This window comes from Zingiber officinale, chromosome 9B (genome assembly GCF_018446385.1).
Source record: "Zingiber officinale cultivar Zhangliang chromosome 9B, Zo_v1.1, whole genome shotgun sequence".
Lineage (NCBI taxonomy): Eukaryota > Viridiplantae > Streptophyta > Magnoliopsida > Zingiberales > Zingiberaceae > Zingiber > Zingiber officinale.
In genome coordinates, this window is record NC_056003.1 from 64,490,423 (window position 1) to 64,506,654 (window position 16,232).

The 16,232-nt window shown below is 38.0% G+C and overlaps 1 protein-coding gene across 2 annotated transcripts in view; it reads right to left on the reverse strand.

Annotated features, from left to right (window-relative positions):
- LOC122024892 (exportin-4-like) overlaps positions 1-16,232 on the reverse strand; it is a 98,823-nt gene that overhangs the window by 36,689 nt on the left and 45,902 nt on the right. Inside the window, exons 26-28 of one of the 2 annotated variants that reach the window (XM_042583619.1) lie at positions 697-804; positions 562-612; positions 419-496 (exon numbers count right to left, since the gene is read on the reverse strand). In XM_042583619.1, coding sequence (XP_042439553.1) covers positions 419-496; positions 562-612; positions 697-804 — 237 coding nt within the window. Of the gene's footprint in view, positions 1-418; positions 497-561; positions 613-696; positions 805-16,232 lie in introns of those variants that run through there. The other variant, XM_042583616.1, reaches the window with a different exon arrangement.

Here is a 16,232-nt window from a genome sequence, read left to right on the forward strand (position 1 = left end):
TAGGCAGCCCAGCCCCACTATCCATACGTTAGAGGAAGTATTAGAATACACTTAGAAAAAGGAATAACTTGTATACTTTCTGTATAAAATTTAATGATAAACTCTTGTCAAATTAAAGTTCATGACTCAGACAGGGCTTGCTTTTAGTATATAAATATGCATTGCATTACATTTTGAGGAAGACTATGAAATTAGTAAATGAAGAACGTATTAACACAGGTAAGTAATATACCTGATTGTGAAAGCCAAAGTCAATTGTCCTGACTATATTACCAAAGGATTCATTGTTCAATTGTGCAACTTTCTCAGGGTAAACTTCCAGCAAGTCAGAGACCAATGTAAAATACTGCAGGCGTTGAGCAAAGTCAGTGACTATAACCTCCTGAAGAAATGACTACTTTTGATAAAGAAATCTTACATCACAACTGAGTTTAGGGTACTTCAAAAGCTCGAAAGATATGAGAGGGGTGACAATTTGAAGACCAACAAAGATGACCTGTTGAGTCATTGGCAAGATGATTTTCCCAAGTCAAGAACAAAGGGAAGATATAGCAGACTTACCTCAGCAATATCTGTTTTTCCCACCTCATTGGACTCTGATGAAAAATCCACCTGTGTGTAACAACTTAAACATTGGGTATTCTACAGAAATTCTACAGAAACCCATACTGTTTGCTAAACTAGAGATAAACATACCAAATCTTTTGAACAAATTTTTGTCAGAAGCAGAATCAAAGCACGCAAATCCTTGTATTTTTCAGCTTGTGCCTCACTCTGGAGGCTCCTTGACAGAGAGAGTGAGATCTGCAATTCCAGATGTTTACATGTAAGGCAAACAATTCTACTTCTCTCGAATATCTGTTATCACACTATCTAATTATTCTTCTGGAATTTCTAGAACCCAAAAGTGTAAAATGCATATATTGATTGCACTATGCCACTTGAATTAGTGCATTTTTCATTAGTTTTATTATTAAAGCTTTTGATTCATTTCAAAGTGAATTCAGTGAAAAACTCCTACGAAGTGACCATAAAAGATAAAAAAAGATTAAATTCTTCAAAACAAGTCAATGTCAAAATTTACAATTGGAAAAAACATGGAATATAAATATTTTCCCATGGTTAGACATCCATTTACCAAATTGTTAAAAATATGGAACACTAGAAACTGTGAATAAATTCAAGATAATAGACTCAAACCATTTTCAATTAAATCATTAGTCAAAAGAGCCGGTGAAAAGAACCGGCCGGCTATAAACTAACCCCGTGATTTACCTCCCTTCACATAACCTGAAGACGGGGGTAAGCGTAATCACCTTTTGCTACAATTAGTGAAAAGAATCAGAAATTTGACAATAGTTGGCATTTGTTATTGTTGTATAAAATATGTGTGATCAAACAAAATAAATGAGCTCATAACTATATCCACTTGGATCAGATTCTCAGATTTATGGAAATGAAGAGAACAGAGACTGCTCATAAAATTAGATGTTCACAAATATAATTTTAATATTTACGAACAAGAGAAACAGCATAGAATGAATGTTAGAATATGTAAATATATATAAGGGTATTTCTGTAATTATGTGGTATACATCTTTCTTATAAAAAGTCTAACTCATGGTATTCAATACACGAGGTTTGTTTTCCTTTTAACATGGTATCAAAGCCAAGTTAAAGCAAACCCTAATTTCCTAAGAAAACCCTAATTTTTCTACGTCATCCTCCCCATCCCCGTTCCTGCGCCTGCGGCGCTGCTCCATCGCGCGGACCGACAGGCATTGTGTCCTCCCCTTCACCAAGTCGCTCCTCTGCATCCTTGGGGTCAAACCGCGTCTACGCAACCTGCTTCGCCTCGTGCTTCTCGTCGCCCTCTTCCTCCTCGGAGGCTTCGTCTCCAGGGATTCCTCATGCTCCTCCTTGCTTACAAGGCCATCGTCAAGGGGTACAAGGCAACCAAGCCCTTCGTCCCCGTGGGATTAAACCCGAAGCTTCCGTCCACGGCAAGGGCTAACCTCGAGGCTTGCCTCGGCGCCACCAGTTTACTCAAGGACACCAGATCCCTGCCCATCGGATTAGGGTTCATTCTCGCATCTCTTGTCCTTGTCCGATCGTAGTCCCTCAAACCCGTATCCACTGCCATCAAGCTCGCCGACAACGAGCGCTAATCGCCAGCGCTGCTTCTCCGTCAACACAAGCGAACCGATCGTCCTCAGCCTTTCTTCGTAGTTCTTTCCAAACTGATCAATGGCTACATCCGGCGTCCCAAAGCCGGATATCTCAATCTTTACCAACCACATCACTACACCCCTTTCTTCCGAGCAGTTGGATGGTGAGAATTATGTCTCTTGGGCTTCTCACATTGAGCTTTAGCTTGTTGGACAGGGTTATGAGACACATCTCACTCAAACTGAGAAGATGTTCAAGTCGTCGATCGTCCTCTATGGAAAAAGGTTGACGCTCAATTGTGTTGTATTATCCGAGCCAACCATCCATCCATATCTTCTGTACTCACAAAACCTGCAAAGCTATTTAGACACAGGCTCTACAACTCTTTACAAACACCTCTCAGCGATTCTATCAAGTTTGTGAAGATCTCATGACCATCCTCAATGTCCATCAGATTAAGGATTCAATGTCAACTTATCTGGGTTCGGTCTCTAGCCTTCTTTGTGACTTCAATGAACTGCTACCGTCTGCGGCCACTCCTGTTGAAGAGCTTGAAAATCGAAATTTTTTTTTTGTCTCTAACTTTATATGGTCTGCCCACATATTATTCTCATATTTGTGATAAGATCCTGGGCAGCCCTACAAAAGCTACCATAGACAATACCTGGGCGACTCTCCTTCATGTCCCGACCAAAGTCTTGACGATGCCTCCTTCTGTTCCTGTTGACTCGTCAGCTTTCGTCTCTTGATACAATAACTGACCTTCGCCTCACAAGTGTGGCAAATGACGACCTTGGTGTGATCATTGCCACCGACCGGGACGCACGATTGATAAGTGCTGGAATCTACATGGTCGACCTTCTCGTGCTGCTTAGATCGTTCAGAGTTTTGTTGCTTCTTCAGCTTCCGCTTCACAGTTAACACCGGCGCCGACCCCACTACCTTCCTATAATGACTTTCTGAAATGATTTGAGGATCGTCAGGCTTCTAATTCCACTGCTACCATTGCACACACTGGTAATGTTGGTGTGGTTAGCACTAACGATGTAACTCAAGTTTTGATGAATGACAAAATAGGTTAAGTTAGTTTCGTTGTTATTTAACACTCTGATCGAGTATACAGGAGAAGCCTAGACAGGTCGACGGGCTGACCTGATGTCTGGCACGAAGCCCAGCTAAGTCGACAGGCCGACCGAATAGCTAGCACGAAGTCCAAACGGGTCGATGAGATGACCAAACGTTTGGCACGAAGTCCAGCTAGGTCGACGGGTTGACCTGGTAGCTAGCATGAAGTCCAGACAAGTCAACGAGCTGACCGGGCGTCTGGCAGGTAAGCGAAGATAAGTCACTGGAGGAGAGTGACTGTGAGGACGTGTTCGCGGGAAGGGAATATTAGGCGTCGATCCAACTTAGATCCATTTCGGAAATCTAAGTTGAAATCGTGACTAGATTCCGGTCTCGAGAAAACGGAATCTAATTACTATTCTGCTTATCTATAAATTATGCTAACATTTTGTTTTGCAGGATATAACTTATACTTGCCTCGGACTAATATTTTCTTGCAGGAAGGAGTTTTGCTGGAAAACATAGGTCCGGGCGCCCGGAAGCAAGTTTTAGCCCCAAACGAGCCTCGCCACGTGGAGCATTAGCTTGGCTACGTCACATTCAGGCTGCCCTGAAGGGATCCGGGCACCCCGAACCTCCTATATAAGGAAGGTGAAAGCTGAAGCAAAGATACAACTCACGATCTACGCTTCTGTGCTCTTGCGACGCTTCTCCGACAAAGTGCTACTGTTTCCTCTTTTTCTAATTATTGTCGGTATTATTTCCTTAATAGCATTTGGACTCAAATTTGTAATATTTTACGAATTGCTAGTGGATTGCCCAACGAAAGCACTCAACGAGCGAGCCTTGAAGTAGGAGTCGACATAGGTTCCGAACCAAGTAAAAGATTGCTTGTGTTTGCATTGTTGTGTTTTCACTGTTTCCGCTGCGTACTTTATGATAATTTTTAAATCGCTATTCACACCCTCCTCTAGCGAATTCTCGATCCAACAAGTGGTATTAGAGCAGGTACCGCTCTGATTTGGTGCAACCACCAATAGACAGGGATGAAATTCCTTTCTATTTTTTTTGTTCATTCTTTTTCTTTTTTTTTAGTTTTTCGTAATATTCCAAACTAGTATTGTTACCTTTTTGGAAATTTTTTTCGTTGCAATTTAATTTAAGTTGGTGCATCATCAATTTAGTTTATCTCCTTTATTTTATTCCACACTGCTAATCCAAGATCAAGTCTTGGGACCCCTCATCTATTTATTTAATTATGTGTAGGTTAAAAAATGTCTCAAGTTAAAGAGTTCAGCACAGTACGTCCTCCCCTATTCAACGGGGATGATTTCCTGTATTGGAAGAAACGGATGGAGGTCTACCTGAAGACAGATTTCGACCAATGGTTCAGCGTCACCAGAGGCTACAAGGTGTCGGTCGACAACTCCGGAATTCCACTGGACCAGAACAGTGGACTCCCGACATGAAGAAAAAATCGTCAACAGACTTCAAAGCACTCAACACGCTACAATGCGGACTGATGAAGGAAGAGTTGAACCGGATAGGACCGCATCAAAACGCTAAAGAGTTATGGGACAAGCTGATCGAACTACACGAAGGAACAAGCGACGCCAAGGTAACGAAACGTGACCTTCTTTTAAACAGATTATTTAATATTAAAATGCAGGAAGGAGAAACGGCGAGTCAGCTTCACGCGAGGATCAAAGACATCCTCAACGGACTTCACGCGATAGGTCATCAAATGAGGAATTGCGATCTAATCAGGTATGCGTTAAACGCTTTTTCGCATAATACTTTGTGGGCATCTATCGTGGATGCTTACAAAATTTCAAAAAATTTATCTAAGTTAAAATTAGACGAATTATTTTGTGAATTAGAATTACACGAGCAAACTAACGTCGGAACCGAGAAAGGTATTGCCTTATTTGCAGGTTCCTCTAAGGAAAACGAAGACCAAGTCTGAACATGAAGATGAGTCTGATCAGGATTCTAAAGACGAAGAATACCTGGTAAACTTGATAAAGAAAATGTTCACCAGGAGGAAGAAGACCTTTAGCAAAAAGGCTCGGCAGAAGATCAACTCCCCAACCGAACCAAGGAATGTGACCTGCTTCGAGTGCAACAAGAAGGGTCACTATAAGAACGAATGCCCGAGATTGAAAAGCGACAAGACGAAGATAACCAAAAAGAAGGCTCTTAAAGCAACGTGGGACGACTCGTCCTCAGAAGAATCGGAGGCCGAAGACCAAAAGCACCAGAGTCACCTCGCAATGATGGCCCTCGAAGCAGAGTCGGAGGACGAATCGGAAGACGGGTCCGAACCCGAATCGAGCTACGAGTCCGTACTCATTTCCGAAGGTCCCAAAAAGGTATACTTTAATTTGAATAGAAAGTTCTTTAAAATTATTGCATGTTTAAATAGGAAATTAATTACAATAGAAAATGAAAACAAATTGCTCCTTGAGGAGAATCAAAACCTCAAGGAACAATCACAAATCCAAATCCAACTCAAGACCTAACACTTGAGGAAAATTTATCACTAAAAATATAAATTAATAAATTAAAAGATCTCTTAGAAAAATTTACAACAAGATCTAAGAATTTAGATCTAATTTTAAATAATCAAAAAGCAATTTACAACAAAACCGGACTTGGCTACAAGTCAAGTTCAAATAAAACATTTAAATTGTTAATAACCCAACACAAACAATCAAGCAAAGCTTGGGTTCCGAAAGCATGCTTCACCACGCAAGTAGGACCTAACCAATATTACATACCTAAAGAAAAAATATATTATGTAAAATCAAATAAATCAAATCAAAAACCAAAATACAAACCTAGACCAACAAATTCAAAATCTAAATATTTTAAAACCCCTCAAAACTTAAAATATCATCAAATCAATTATAACTATAAAAAGAACAAACATAATCCAAAAAATAAAAATAAAAAATAAAAGTCAATAATTCAGGGGAGGCTCCAGAATAGCTGGCACCTCCAAAAATAATCTACCCGACAAGGTAACCAAACTAACCTACCCGGCAGGGTAATTAGGACTAGTTAAAAAGGGGCAACAGTTTAACTTGACCTACGGTACTGGTAAAGTTTTGGATGATAGTACGTTAGGGAATCTATGTCTATGCATGTCTAGGAAGATATGGTTTCGACCTGGTGCATTTGGCTTAGTGGAACTAACCGAAGTTACCCTTTACGGATCTTAACCAGTTAGAGCAAGGTTTTGTATTAAATTCAATGGATAGGACTATTTGGAAAACCTCGAAGGCACGGTTACTCTAATGATATCCAAGTGACCCACCATAGCCCAGAAGTTTATCCAAAGAATGTCTATTTGTTGAGCCCAGAGCTAAACCTGAATCTAACACAAAGTTAAACCAAACCTTAAAACTGAACCTAATTCATCTCAAAAAATTATAGAATTCCCTGATTGAAAACATAGATTGGGTGAGACAACTATGGACTTAAATTAAATTTAAAATTAAATTAAATTAAATTAAAATGTTAAAAATAAAAAAAAAAAAAAATATTTTAAAAACTTTAAAAATCATTTTTAAAAAAAATCTTTTAAAAACTTTAAAAAATTATTTTAAAAATTCTTTTCAAAACTTTAAAAATTATTTAAAAAAAATATTTAAAAAACTTTAAAAATTTATTTTCAAAACTCTTTTTAAAACTTTAAAAAATTATTTTAAAAATTCTTTTAAAAATTTTAAAAATTTTAAAAATTCTTTTATAAACTTTAAAAAATTCTTTTAAAAACTTTAAAAATCATTTTAAAAAAAAATCTTTTAAAAACTTTAAAAATTATTTTTAAAATCATTTTAAAAACTTTAAAAAATTATTTTAAAAAATTCTTTTTAAAACTTTAAAAAATTATTTTAAAAATTCTTTTAAAAACTTTAAAAATTTATTTTAAAAATTATTTTAAAAATTCTTTTAAAAACTTAAAAAAAATATTTTAAAAACTTTAAAAAATATTTTAAAAATTCTTTTAAAAACTTTAAAAATTTATTTTAAAAATTATTTTAAAAATTCTTTTAAAAACTTAAAAAAAATATTTTAAAAACTTTAAAAAATATTTTAAAAATTCTTTTAAAAACTTTAAAAAATTATTTTAAAAACTTAAAAAAATTATTTTAAAAATTCTTCTAAAAAACTTTAAAAAATTATTTTAAAAACCTTAAAAAAATTATTTTAAAAATTCTTTTAAAAACTTTAAAAATTCTTTTAAAAACCTTGAAAAAATTAAAAATTTTAAAAATTCTTTTAAAAATATAACTTTAAAAAATTATTTTAAAAATTATTTTAAAAACTTTAAAAAATCTTTTTAAAACTTTAAAAAATTATTTTAAAAATTCTTTTAAAAATTATTTTAAAAACTTTAAAAAATCTTTTTAAAACTTTAAAAAATTATTTTAAAAATTCTTTTAAAAACTTTAAAAAATATTTTAAAAACTTTAAAAATTATTTTAAAAACTTTAAAAAATCTTTTAAAAACTTTAAAAAATTATTTAAAAAATTCTTTTAAAAACTTTAAAAATTCTTTTAAAAACTTTTAAAAATTATTTAAAAATTCTTTTAAAAACTGTAAAAATTATTTTAGAATTTATTTTTAAAAAATTATTTTAAATTTTTTTAAAAAACTTTAAAAATTATTTTAAAAATTCTTTTAAAAAAATTAAATAAAAGAAAATTTAATAATAATAATGATAATTATTTTACTATCATTCTTACCTAAACAAAGTTGGAATCAAAACATAGGCTAACTGTCAACCCCTACTTATTGTAGGAAACCAAGTGGATATTAGACAGTGGTTGCTCCAAACATATGACTGGAGATCACACCAAATTCATCCAACTTACCTACAAAAGTTTATGAACTATTGCCTTTGGTAACAATGGCAAACTCAAGATAATTGGTATAGGTAATATTGAGCTTAAAATTGACTTCATTATTACAAATGTTTTACTTATTGAAAATTTCAAGTATAATCTCAGTATTAGTCAATTGTGTGACACCAGATATAAGGTTAGGTTTTTGTTTTCAGAAGTCTAATCAAGCACCTAGATAACCCTACGATAAATCTAAAAGGGTTTAGAAAAGATAACATCTATGCGATTTACTTAACAATTAAGTGTTATTTAACACGAAAAGAAGAAACTTAGTTATGGCATAGAAGAATATCACACGCTAATTTCAGAAATATAAGTAAATTAAATGGATTAGTTAGAGGTTTACCAAAATTACCTAACTTAGACTCAACAATATGTAATGCTTGCCAACAAGGTAAACAAACAAAATCTACTCACAAATCAACTAATTAAACTCAAACCAACTCAATACTAGAACTTCTACATTTAGACCTATTTGACTCCCATGGGGTCAAATCAATAAATGGAAATTTATATATTGTCTAGTGATAATAGATGATTATTCTAGATTTAATTAGGTCAAATTCTTAAAAAAATAAAGATGAAACTTTTAAAATTTTTACAAACTTTTGTAAACAAGTTGAAAATGAAAAAGACCTTAAAATTAAAAGAATTAGAAGTGACAATGGAGGAGAATTTAAAAATCATAAGTTTGATAAATTTTGTCTCGAAAACGGATATATCATCACGAATTCTCGTGTCCTAAAACTCCCCAACAAAATAGAGTTATAGAAAGAAAAAATAAAACTCTACTTGAGGCTTCTAGGACTATGTTGAATGAATATAATCTACCTAAGTATTTTTGGACAGAAGTAGCTTACTATGTACAAAATAGAACAATACTAAATAAAACACAGAATAAAACCTTTTTCGAAATTTATTATAATAAACAACCCAATATAAAGTATTTTAAAATATTTTGGTGCCCAACCTTTATCTTAAACACAAGAGAACACTTAGGAAAACTCACTTCTAAAGTAGAAGATAGAATCTTTGTAGGATACTCCCTAAACAGTAGAGGATACAGAATATATAATAAGGTTACACTAAGAATTGAAGAAACTACTAATGTAAAATTTGAGGAATCCAAACAAAACCTAGAACGAATTTATTCAAGAAAATAATAATCAAGAAAGAACCAATGATCACGAAGAAGAAGAACCTTTAGAAAATCAACCGCCTAGAACTATAAGAGTCAACCCAAATCATCCAATTGATCAAATAATTGGTGATCCAGACTTAAGGGTTCAGACTAGGTCATCTTTTAGAAACCTAAGTCAAATTTCTCTGATTTTAAAAACTGAACCCAAAACCGTAGCTGAATCATTACTTGACCCAGACTGGGTCATAGCTATGCAAGAGGAACTAGCTCAATTTGAGCATAATGAAGTTTGGGAGTTAGTACCACCACCCAAAAATAAGAAAATAATAGAAATAAATGGGTATTTAGAAATAAATTAAGTGAAACTGGGGAAATTACTAGAAATAAAGCTAGGCTAGTCGCTAAGGGGTTTAGTCAAGTTGAAGGACTTGACTATGATGAAACTTATGCCCCATTAAGTGAAGTCTGACAACCCTTAAACCATTTCAGAAAGTCATTATAGGAAGGTTGTGGGGTTGGATCCGGTGGCGGCTGCACAGTGAAAGCTGAAGAAGCGACAGAACTCTGAATGACCTGAGCAGCGCGAGGAGATCAACCATTTAGACTACAACACTTAACAATTGTGTGTCCTGGTCGGTGGCAGTGATCACACCAAAGACGTCCTTTGCCACCCTTACGAGGTTGGGGTTTGTTGTTGTTTCGAGAGACCAAAGCTGACGAGCCACTAGGAACGGAAGGAGGCAACATCAAGACTTTGGCAGGGACACGGAGGAGAGTTGCCCAGGTGCTGTCTATGATAGCTTCTGTGGGGCTACCCAGAATCTGATCACGAACATGAGAATAATCTGTGGGCAGATCATATAAAGCCAGATACATAAAAAACTTCTTTCGATTTTCAAGATCTGCAACAAGAGTGGCCACAGGTGGAAGTTGTTCATTGAATTCACAAAGAAGGCTAGAGACTGAACCTAGATAAGTTGACATTGAATCCTTAATCTGATGGGCACTGAGGATGGTCATGAGATCTTCATAAACTTGATAGAGTCGCCAAGAGGTGTTTGTAAAGAGTTGTTGAGCCTGTGTCCAAACATTTTTACAGGTTTTGTGAGTGCGGAAGACATCCCTAAGAGATGGATGGATTGTAACTCGGATAATGCAACACAACTAAACGTCAACCTTTCTCCACAAAGGACGATTGGCAACTTGGACATCCTCTTCGGTTTGAGAGAGATGTGTCTCATAACCCTGTCCAACAAGTCAAATCTCAATGTGAGAGGACCAAGAGGAGTAGTTCTTACCATCCAACTGCTCGGAGGAGAGTGGTGCAATGATGTGGTTGGTAAAGATCGAAATATCCAACTTTGGAGTGCTGGAGGTAGCCATTGATCAGCTCGGTGAAAGAAGGGAGCAGCCCAACTCTTTGGCAACGTTGCAGCACCTCAGAGATAGGCACGGAGTTTCTCTCCGTTGTCGGACTGCAGGAGAATTAAGGGTTTGTTGCGGCGCTGGAAAATTTAGGATTTGCTACGATGGTGCTGGAAAATTTAGGGTTTGCTGCGACGGCGCTAGAAAATTTAGGGTTTGCTGTGACGCAAGGATGCTACGACGTAAGGATATTCCACGCAAAAGGAAGAGCAGCGGCAGCTTGTGCTCACGATCGGGAAAGAGATGCCTCTACTGGCGCGCAAGGAATGGAGATGGCGGCTTATACTCGCGGGCGACGCGAGAGGGAGAAGCAGGCGACATGCGAGGGAGAAGCAGCGGCTTGTGCTCGTGGGCAACGCAAGAGAGAGAAGCAGGCGATGCGCGAGGGAGAAGCAGCGGCTTGTGCTCCTGGGCGACGCGAGAGGGAGCGGCTTTCTCAAGGCCGAGGAGCAGATCCTAGTTGCGAAGGTCGACGTCGACATCAACGACGACCATGGAGAAACCAAAGCGAGTGACACGAGAGGGAGAAGAGGGATCGAGAGAGATTTTCTCCCGTCACTAATGGCGGCAAGAATTGGTGGCGGCAGCGGAAAAAATAGGGTTTGGATCTGATATCATGTTAAGAGAAAACCGTGTATTAGATACCACGGAGTTATTGACTTATATAAAAAAGGATATACAACATAATTACAATAATACCCCTAGTTATTATGTTTACAATATTCTAACAGGGATAAAGCTTGTTTGTTTGTTTGTGTTCATGTTTGAAATGCTTTGCAGCCTCACTAACACCATCATTGATACAATGATTAAAGTCTAATCATAAAGTCGGCTAAACCATGACTTTCAAGCTTCCCTTACACACTCCATACCTAATTTTATTATCATCATACCTATCCAATTTCTTGTCAAGCCATCAAGAAGCTACCTTCCTTGCACCGAGAAATTCTCCCTAATTTCCATTTCAATATATGCCTTGTTCTCAGGTCAATTTATTATCTTCCTCTCCTCACCTTTGTGATACATGAATAAAAGCTATAATTTGATCATTATCGATTTTGTTTAATATTTTCACCCGTGTTGAGCAAAGACTACATTTGATTTCATATGACATGGTTGGCGTTTGTAATTTACTTTGTGTTGCCCAATTTCATGTTCCAGTATCTAGCAAAATGAAAATTTTCAACTGGCACATGAAAAGGCTAAAAATTTCAAATCATATGAAAAGTACTCTTTTGGAAAGGAGATCAAGTTGACAACGTTAATCTAGAGCATTACCTACCAAACTTGCATCTACTGCACTATTGATGTACCTTCTCAAACAAGATGTGTATCTTCATCAAATGTCACAATGAGCTTGTTTTTTTCTATTCGTACAACTTCGTAACTTGTCTAACAAGTCGGGCATCCATTGATATCAGTGATATAGCATAGCGCTTGTTGAAAAATAATTTATTCTCAACAAATTTAGTCACTAGTTAAGCCAAACTATTAGACTATATACGGGTGTAAGTAGTCTATGTTTATTGCAAAGAGTGCTCTAATACCTCCAAATAAATATACACATTGAAAACATTGATTTGTAACAATAATCATAGAAATACAAAATTATAAAACTCTCATAATTATATTAGGCCATCTATTATAAAAAATAAAGAGCTTCATTAAAATCACTGGGGTACTTAGAGAGAGAAGCTCTCCCTTCTCTCTAAGATTCCTAGAGGGAAGGTGGTTGAAAGTTGGTTAAGAGGCTTTGGGCTGCTCTTCTGTCAGTCGTGTAGGCTTTTCCTTTCCCATCGGAGGTGGGGGATCTTGTACACGGCAGTGGTGGTGCTTTCTCTGGAGTTGGTGGTGTTTTATGGTGAAGGCGGTAGCCTTAGTTGGAGGAGAAGTTGTTGGTCGGTTGTGAAGGTGCAGGCTGCTGTGTTTCTAGTTTCCTGGTGCAAACAGGCTGCTGTGGTTCTGTTCTCAAGCTTTTCCGACGATCGCCGGAGCCCTTCCTGGCCTAGGGTAGCGGGGGCTGGTTCACAACAGGACAAAGGAGTTGGTGGTGGGCTGAATCTGCAGGGACAGTGGCAGGAGGGAACAAGACACCAAACAGGCTGCCATTCCCCTTTTTGGTGGCTGCAGGCTGCTTCCCGAACTGTACAGATTGTCTTTTTGTACCAAAATAGCAAGGAGGATGCAAGGGGCTGCTGCTGCCAGGGCCCAACCCCAATCTCCATCTTTTATTGGTCCTCGAGAAGCTGGAAATTTGCAAGACGGGGCACAAGAGGCTGCTGTGTTTCCAGAGGGCATGTCTGTTATGGAAAATGCTGATGTGGCTGCTGACCAAGCACGCGATGCCATGGGGGGCAATGAGGATACTCCATCTGCAGAGGTGGAAGGGCAAGGGGAGACTGTGGATGGTGATCAAAATCGGGAAGAGGCTGCTGATCAGAATCAAGGAGCTGGATCAACTGAATGTCCAGCAACAGATGGTTCTTTTGGTGGGGAAGGGGATCGGGAACATTGGAGGTCTGGGCTGGTCTTTTTAAAGATAATAGGAAGGTGAAGATGACAACACATCTACATCAGCACAAGGTCACAGGGGGTGAGAATACAATTTGGTTATCATGACATTTAAATGGTAGAGAACTGCAAGCGGTGGCTCATGGATGGAGGGTTCCTTATAATTTTTTCATGCACAAGAGCGGTTGAATAATTTACAGATTTGATACGATTGCGGATTGGGAGAATGTGTTGCTTGGAGGGCCTTATTTTGCCTTTGGAATTCCGTTATTCTTGAAGCACATGCCTAGTTGTTTTCTCTGAGGATGGGAGATTCATTCCGGCCTCCGGATTGTTGGACGCAAAGGTACTTAGTATGATTGGCTTTGAGGTGGGCAGGTCGTTGTACACAGACAAGTTGACGTGTACTCGAGAGAGGTTGACCTTTGCTCGCTTCTTGGTGGAGATCTCAATAATTGAAGAAAGAATCAAGAGGGTACCAATTACACTACCAACTCGGGCTCAGCTTGATCCGGAGATATTATGAGGTTATGCCATATTTCTGTGAGGAATGTCAAAGAATTGGACATTAGACAACAAATTGTAGGGGGGATACACAACAAACGTAGCTAGCCTGAAAATACAGCGCGTAGATGCTCCCAATCTGCGAGAGGTAGATGTTGTTCAAGGTATGGATGGTGTCCAACAGCCCCTCCACAAGCAAGGGTGAAGCAACAAATGAAGAAGCTCTAGCAAATGAACTTGCCACAGTAGAGGTGGTGGATTCGGTGGCGGTGGAACACCCAACTGATCCTGGCTAGTTTGAAGGACAACTGGATATTTCCCAATTATATTCAGAAGAGGAGCAACAGGGGGGGAGCAACGCACCACTAGCTCAGCCTTAGCAAGGTAAGGCTGGAAGTTCGGTGGGCAAAGACGATTAATCCGGAAGTGCCCAGAATCAAGGCTCTCGGCCGGTACCTGTGTAGCAGAATCCTACTATGCAGCTTTCTTCTAGCTCTGCTACATCTAGACGATCTCAACCCTCAACATCAACCACAAGCAATGAGGCAGTAGAAGTTGCTGGAAATATTCAATATAGCAGGCGATTGCGGGCGCAAGCAATCCGAACAAATGCTCAATAAAGGCCATTGCTAGGAACATAAGGTACTTCCATAAGTCTCTTAAACATGGGTGGGGTGGTCAACACCTCCTCAAGCATAAAAATCTGCAAGTATTAACACTTCTAGAAACTGAATTCAATGAGGTCACCCTTGATCCAATTCTAAGACGTATGGGATACTGCAAATAATTTCAGTTATTCTAACTGTGGATGTATACTGCTTCTTTGGGATGTACAGCAAGTTGACATGGACATTATTATGGCAACAGACTAGTTCATACAGTGTTCTAAATGGCAGTCGAGGCGACCGCCTAGGCAAGAGGCGGGCATCAACCGCACCGTCTCAAACCGAGGAGGTGCTTTAGGCGGTAACTCACCTTCTTCTACCACTGCCGCGCTTGGAACCACCATTGTCGCCGCCGCTTCACCACTGCGACAAGTCTAAACACATAAGCTTGGGTTCGACAACGACGACTCCAGACGCGTCGCCCAAGCCCTATTATGCATTCGGACGCATCGTGCAAGCCCGGGTGCCCGAGCTCGACGATAGGCACGATGCATGGCCCGGGCTCAGCGACGGGCCTGAAGGCGTCTCCTCGGCCCGGCAATGGACCCGAAGGTGTCTCCTTGACCCAACGACAAGCTCGTACGTGTTGCCCAGACCGACGACAAGCCCGGACACGTTGTCCAAACCCATCGATGCGTCCGAACTCATCGTGCGGTCCCAACAATACGTCAAGCTCATCGCCCGACCGAAACAAAGTACGCAGGTGAATTGTAAATTAGGGTTAAATTAATTTTAAATCAGATTTTTAGTAAGTGTTTTTTTAATTTTTGATCTTTTATTTAATTATTGAAGGTTAATGACGGAAAATGAGAAACAACAAGAGGTGAAATTGAAGCGAAAGTCTAATGATATTGTTTGGGATTATGGAGTGTTGTATTGCAAAGAAAAAAAAAATTAAATCACATGCAAATTGTGTAAAAGGATTATTAAGGGAGGAGTTTATCAGATGAAGCATCATATTGTAGGTATTATAGAACAAGTTGAAGCATGCACTAAAGCATCCGATGAAGACCAAAAAAAAAAAAGTGTAAAAGCTTATCTTGAAAATAGCAAGAATAAGAAGCAAGAAAGGGTGGAAGAACTAAAAGACGAAAGGATGGAAATAAATATATGTGTTGATTTAGAGGATGAAGATTGTCAAGTGGAGGAAGATTCTTCTAAAAAAAAGTCAAAGCACCTCGGGTCTATTGGTAAGTGGACATCCGTAATCAATCCAACAAAGGCAAGATAACAAAACATTAATGATGCATTGAAGTTAAACTTTACAAATGATGTGCATGAGTACTTTGCAAGATGGATTTACGAGACAAGGACTCCTTTTCATGCAATTGACAATCAAAGTTCTAGACAATTTGTAAAGGCGGTTGGTCAATTCGGTCCGGGCTATAAACCTTCAAGTCAATATCCTCTAAAAGAGCCACTTTTGAAATAAGTTAAGAGAACCAAATTATCTTTGAAAAAATATGAAGAAGAGTGGATAAAAAATAGATGTTCAATCATGAACAGATCAAAAGAGAAGCATTATGAATTTATGTATTAATTGCAAACTAGGCACTTTATTTCTTGGTTCTATTGAAGAATCCATGGAGGCACACACCGGGGCTTACATCTTTAAGTTTGTGAAAAAATACATTAATGAAATTGGCCATCAATATGTTGTTCAAGAAGCGACAAACAATATGGCAGCGACGGAGTTGTTAAAGGTTACACAACCTCAAATTTTCTAGACCTCGTGTGACTCATACAATCAACCTCATGCTTGAAGCAATTGGAAAGCTACTCAAGTTTAGAGGAATAGTTGAGAAAGCAAAGGTCCTAACAATATTCATTTATGCACA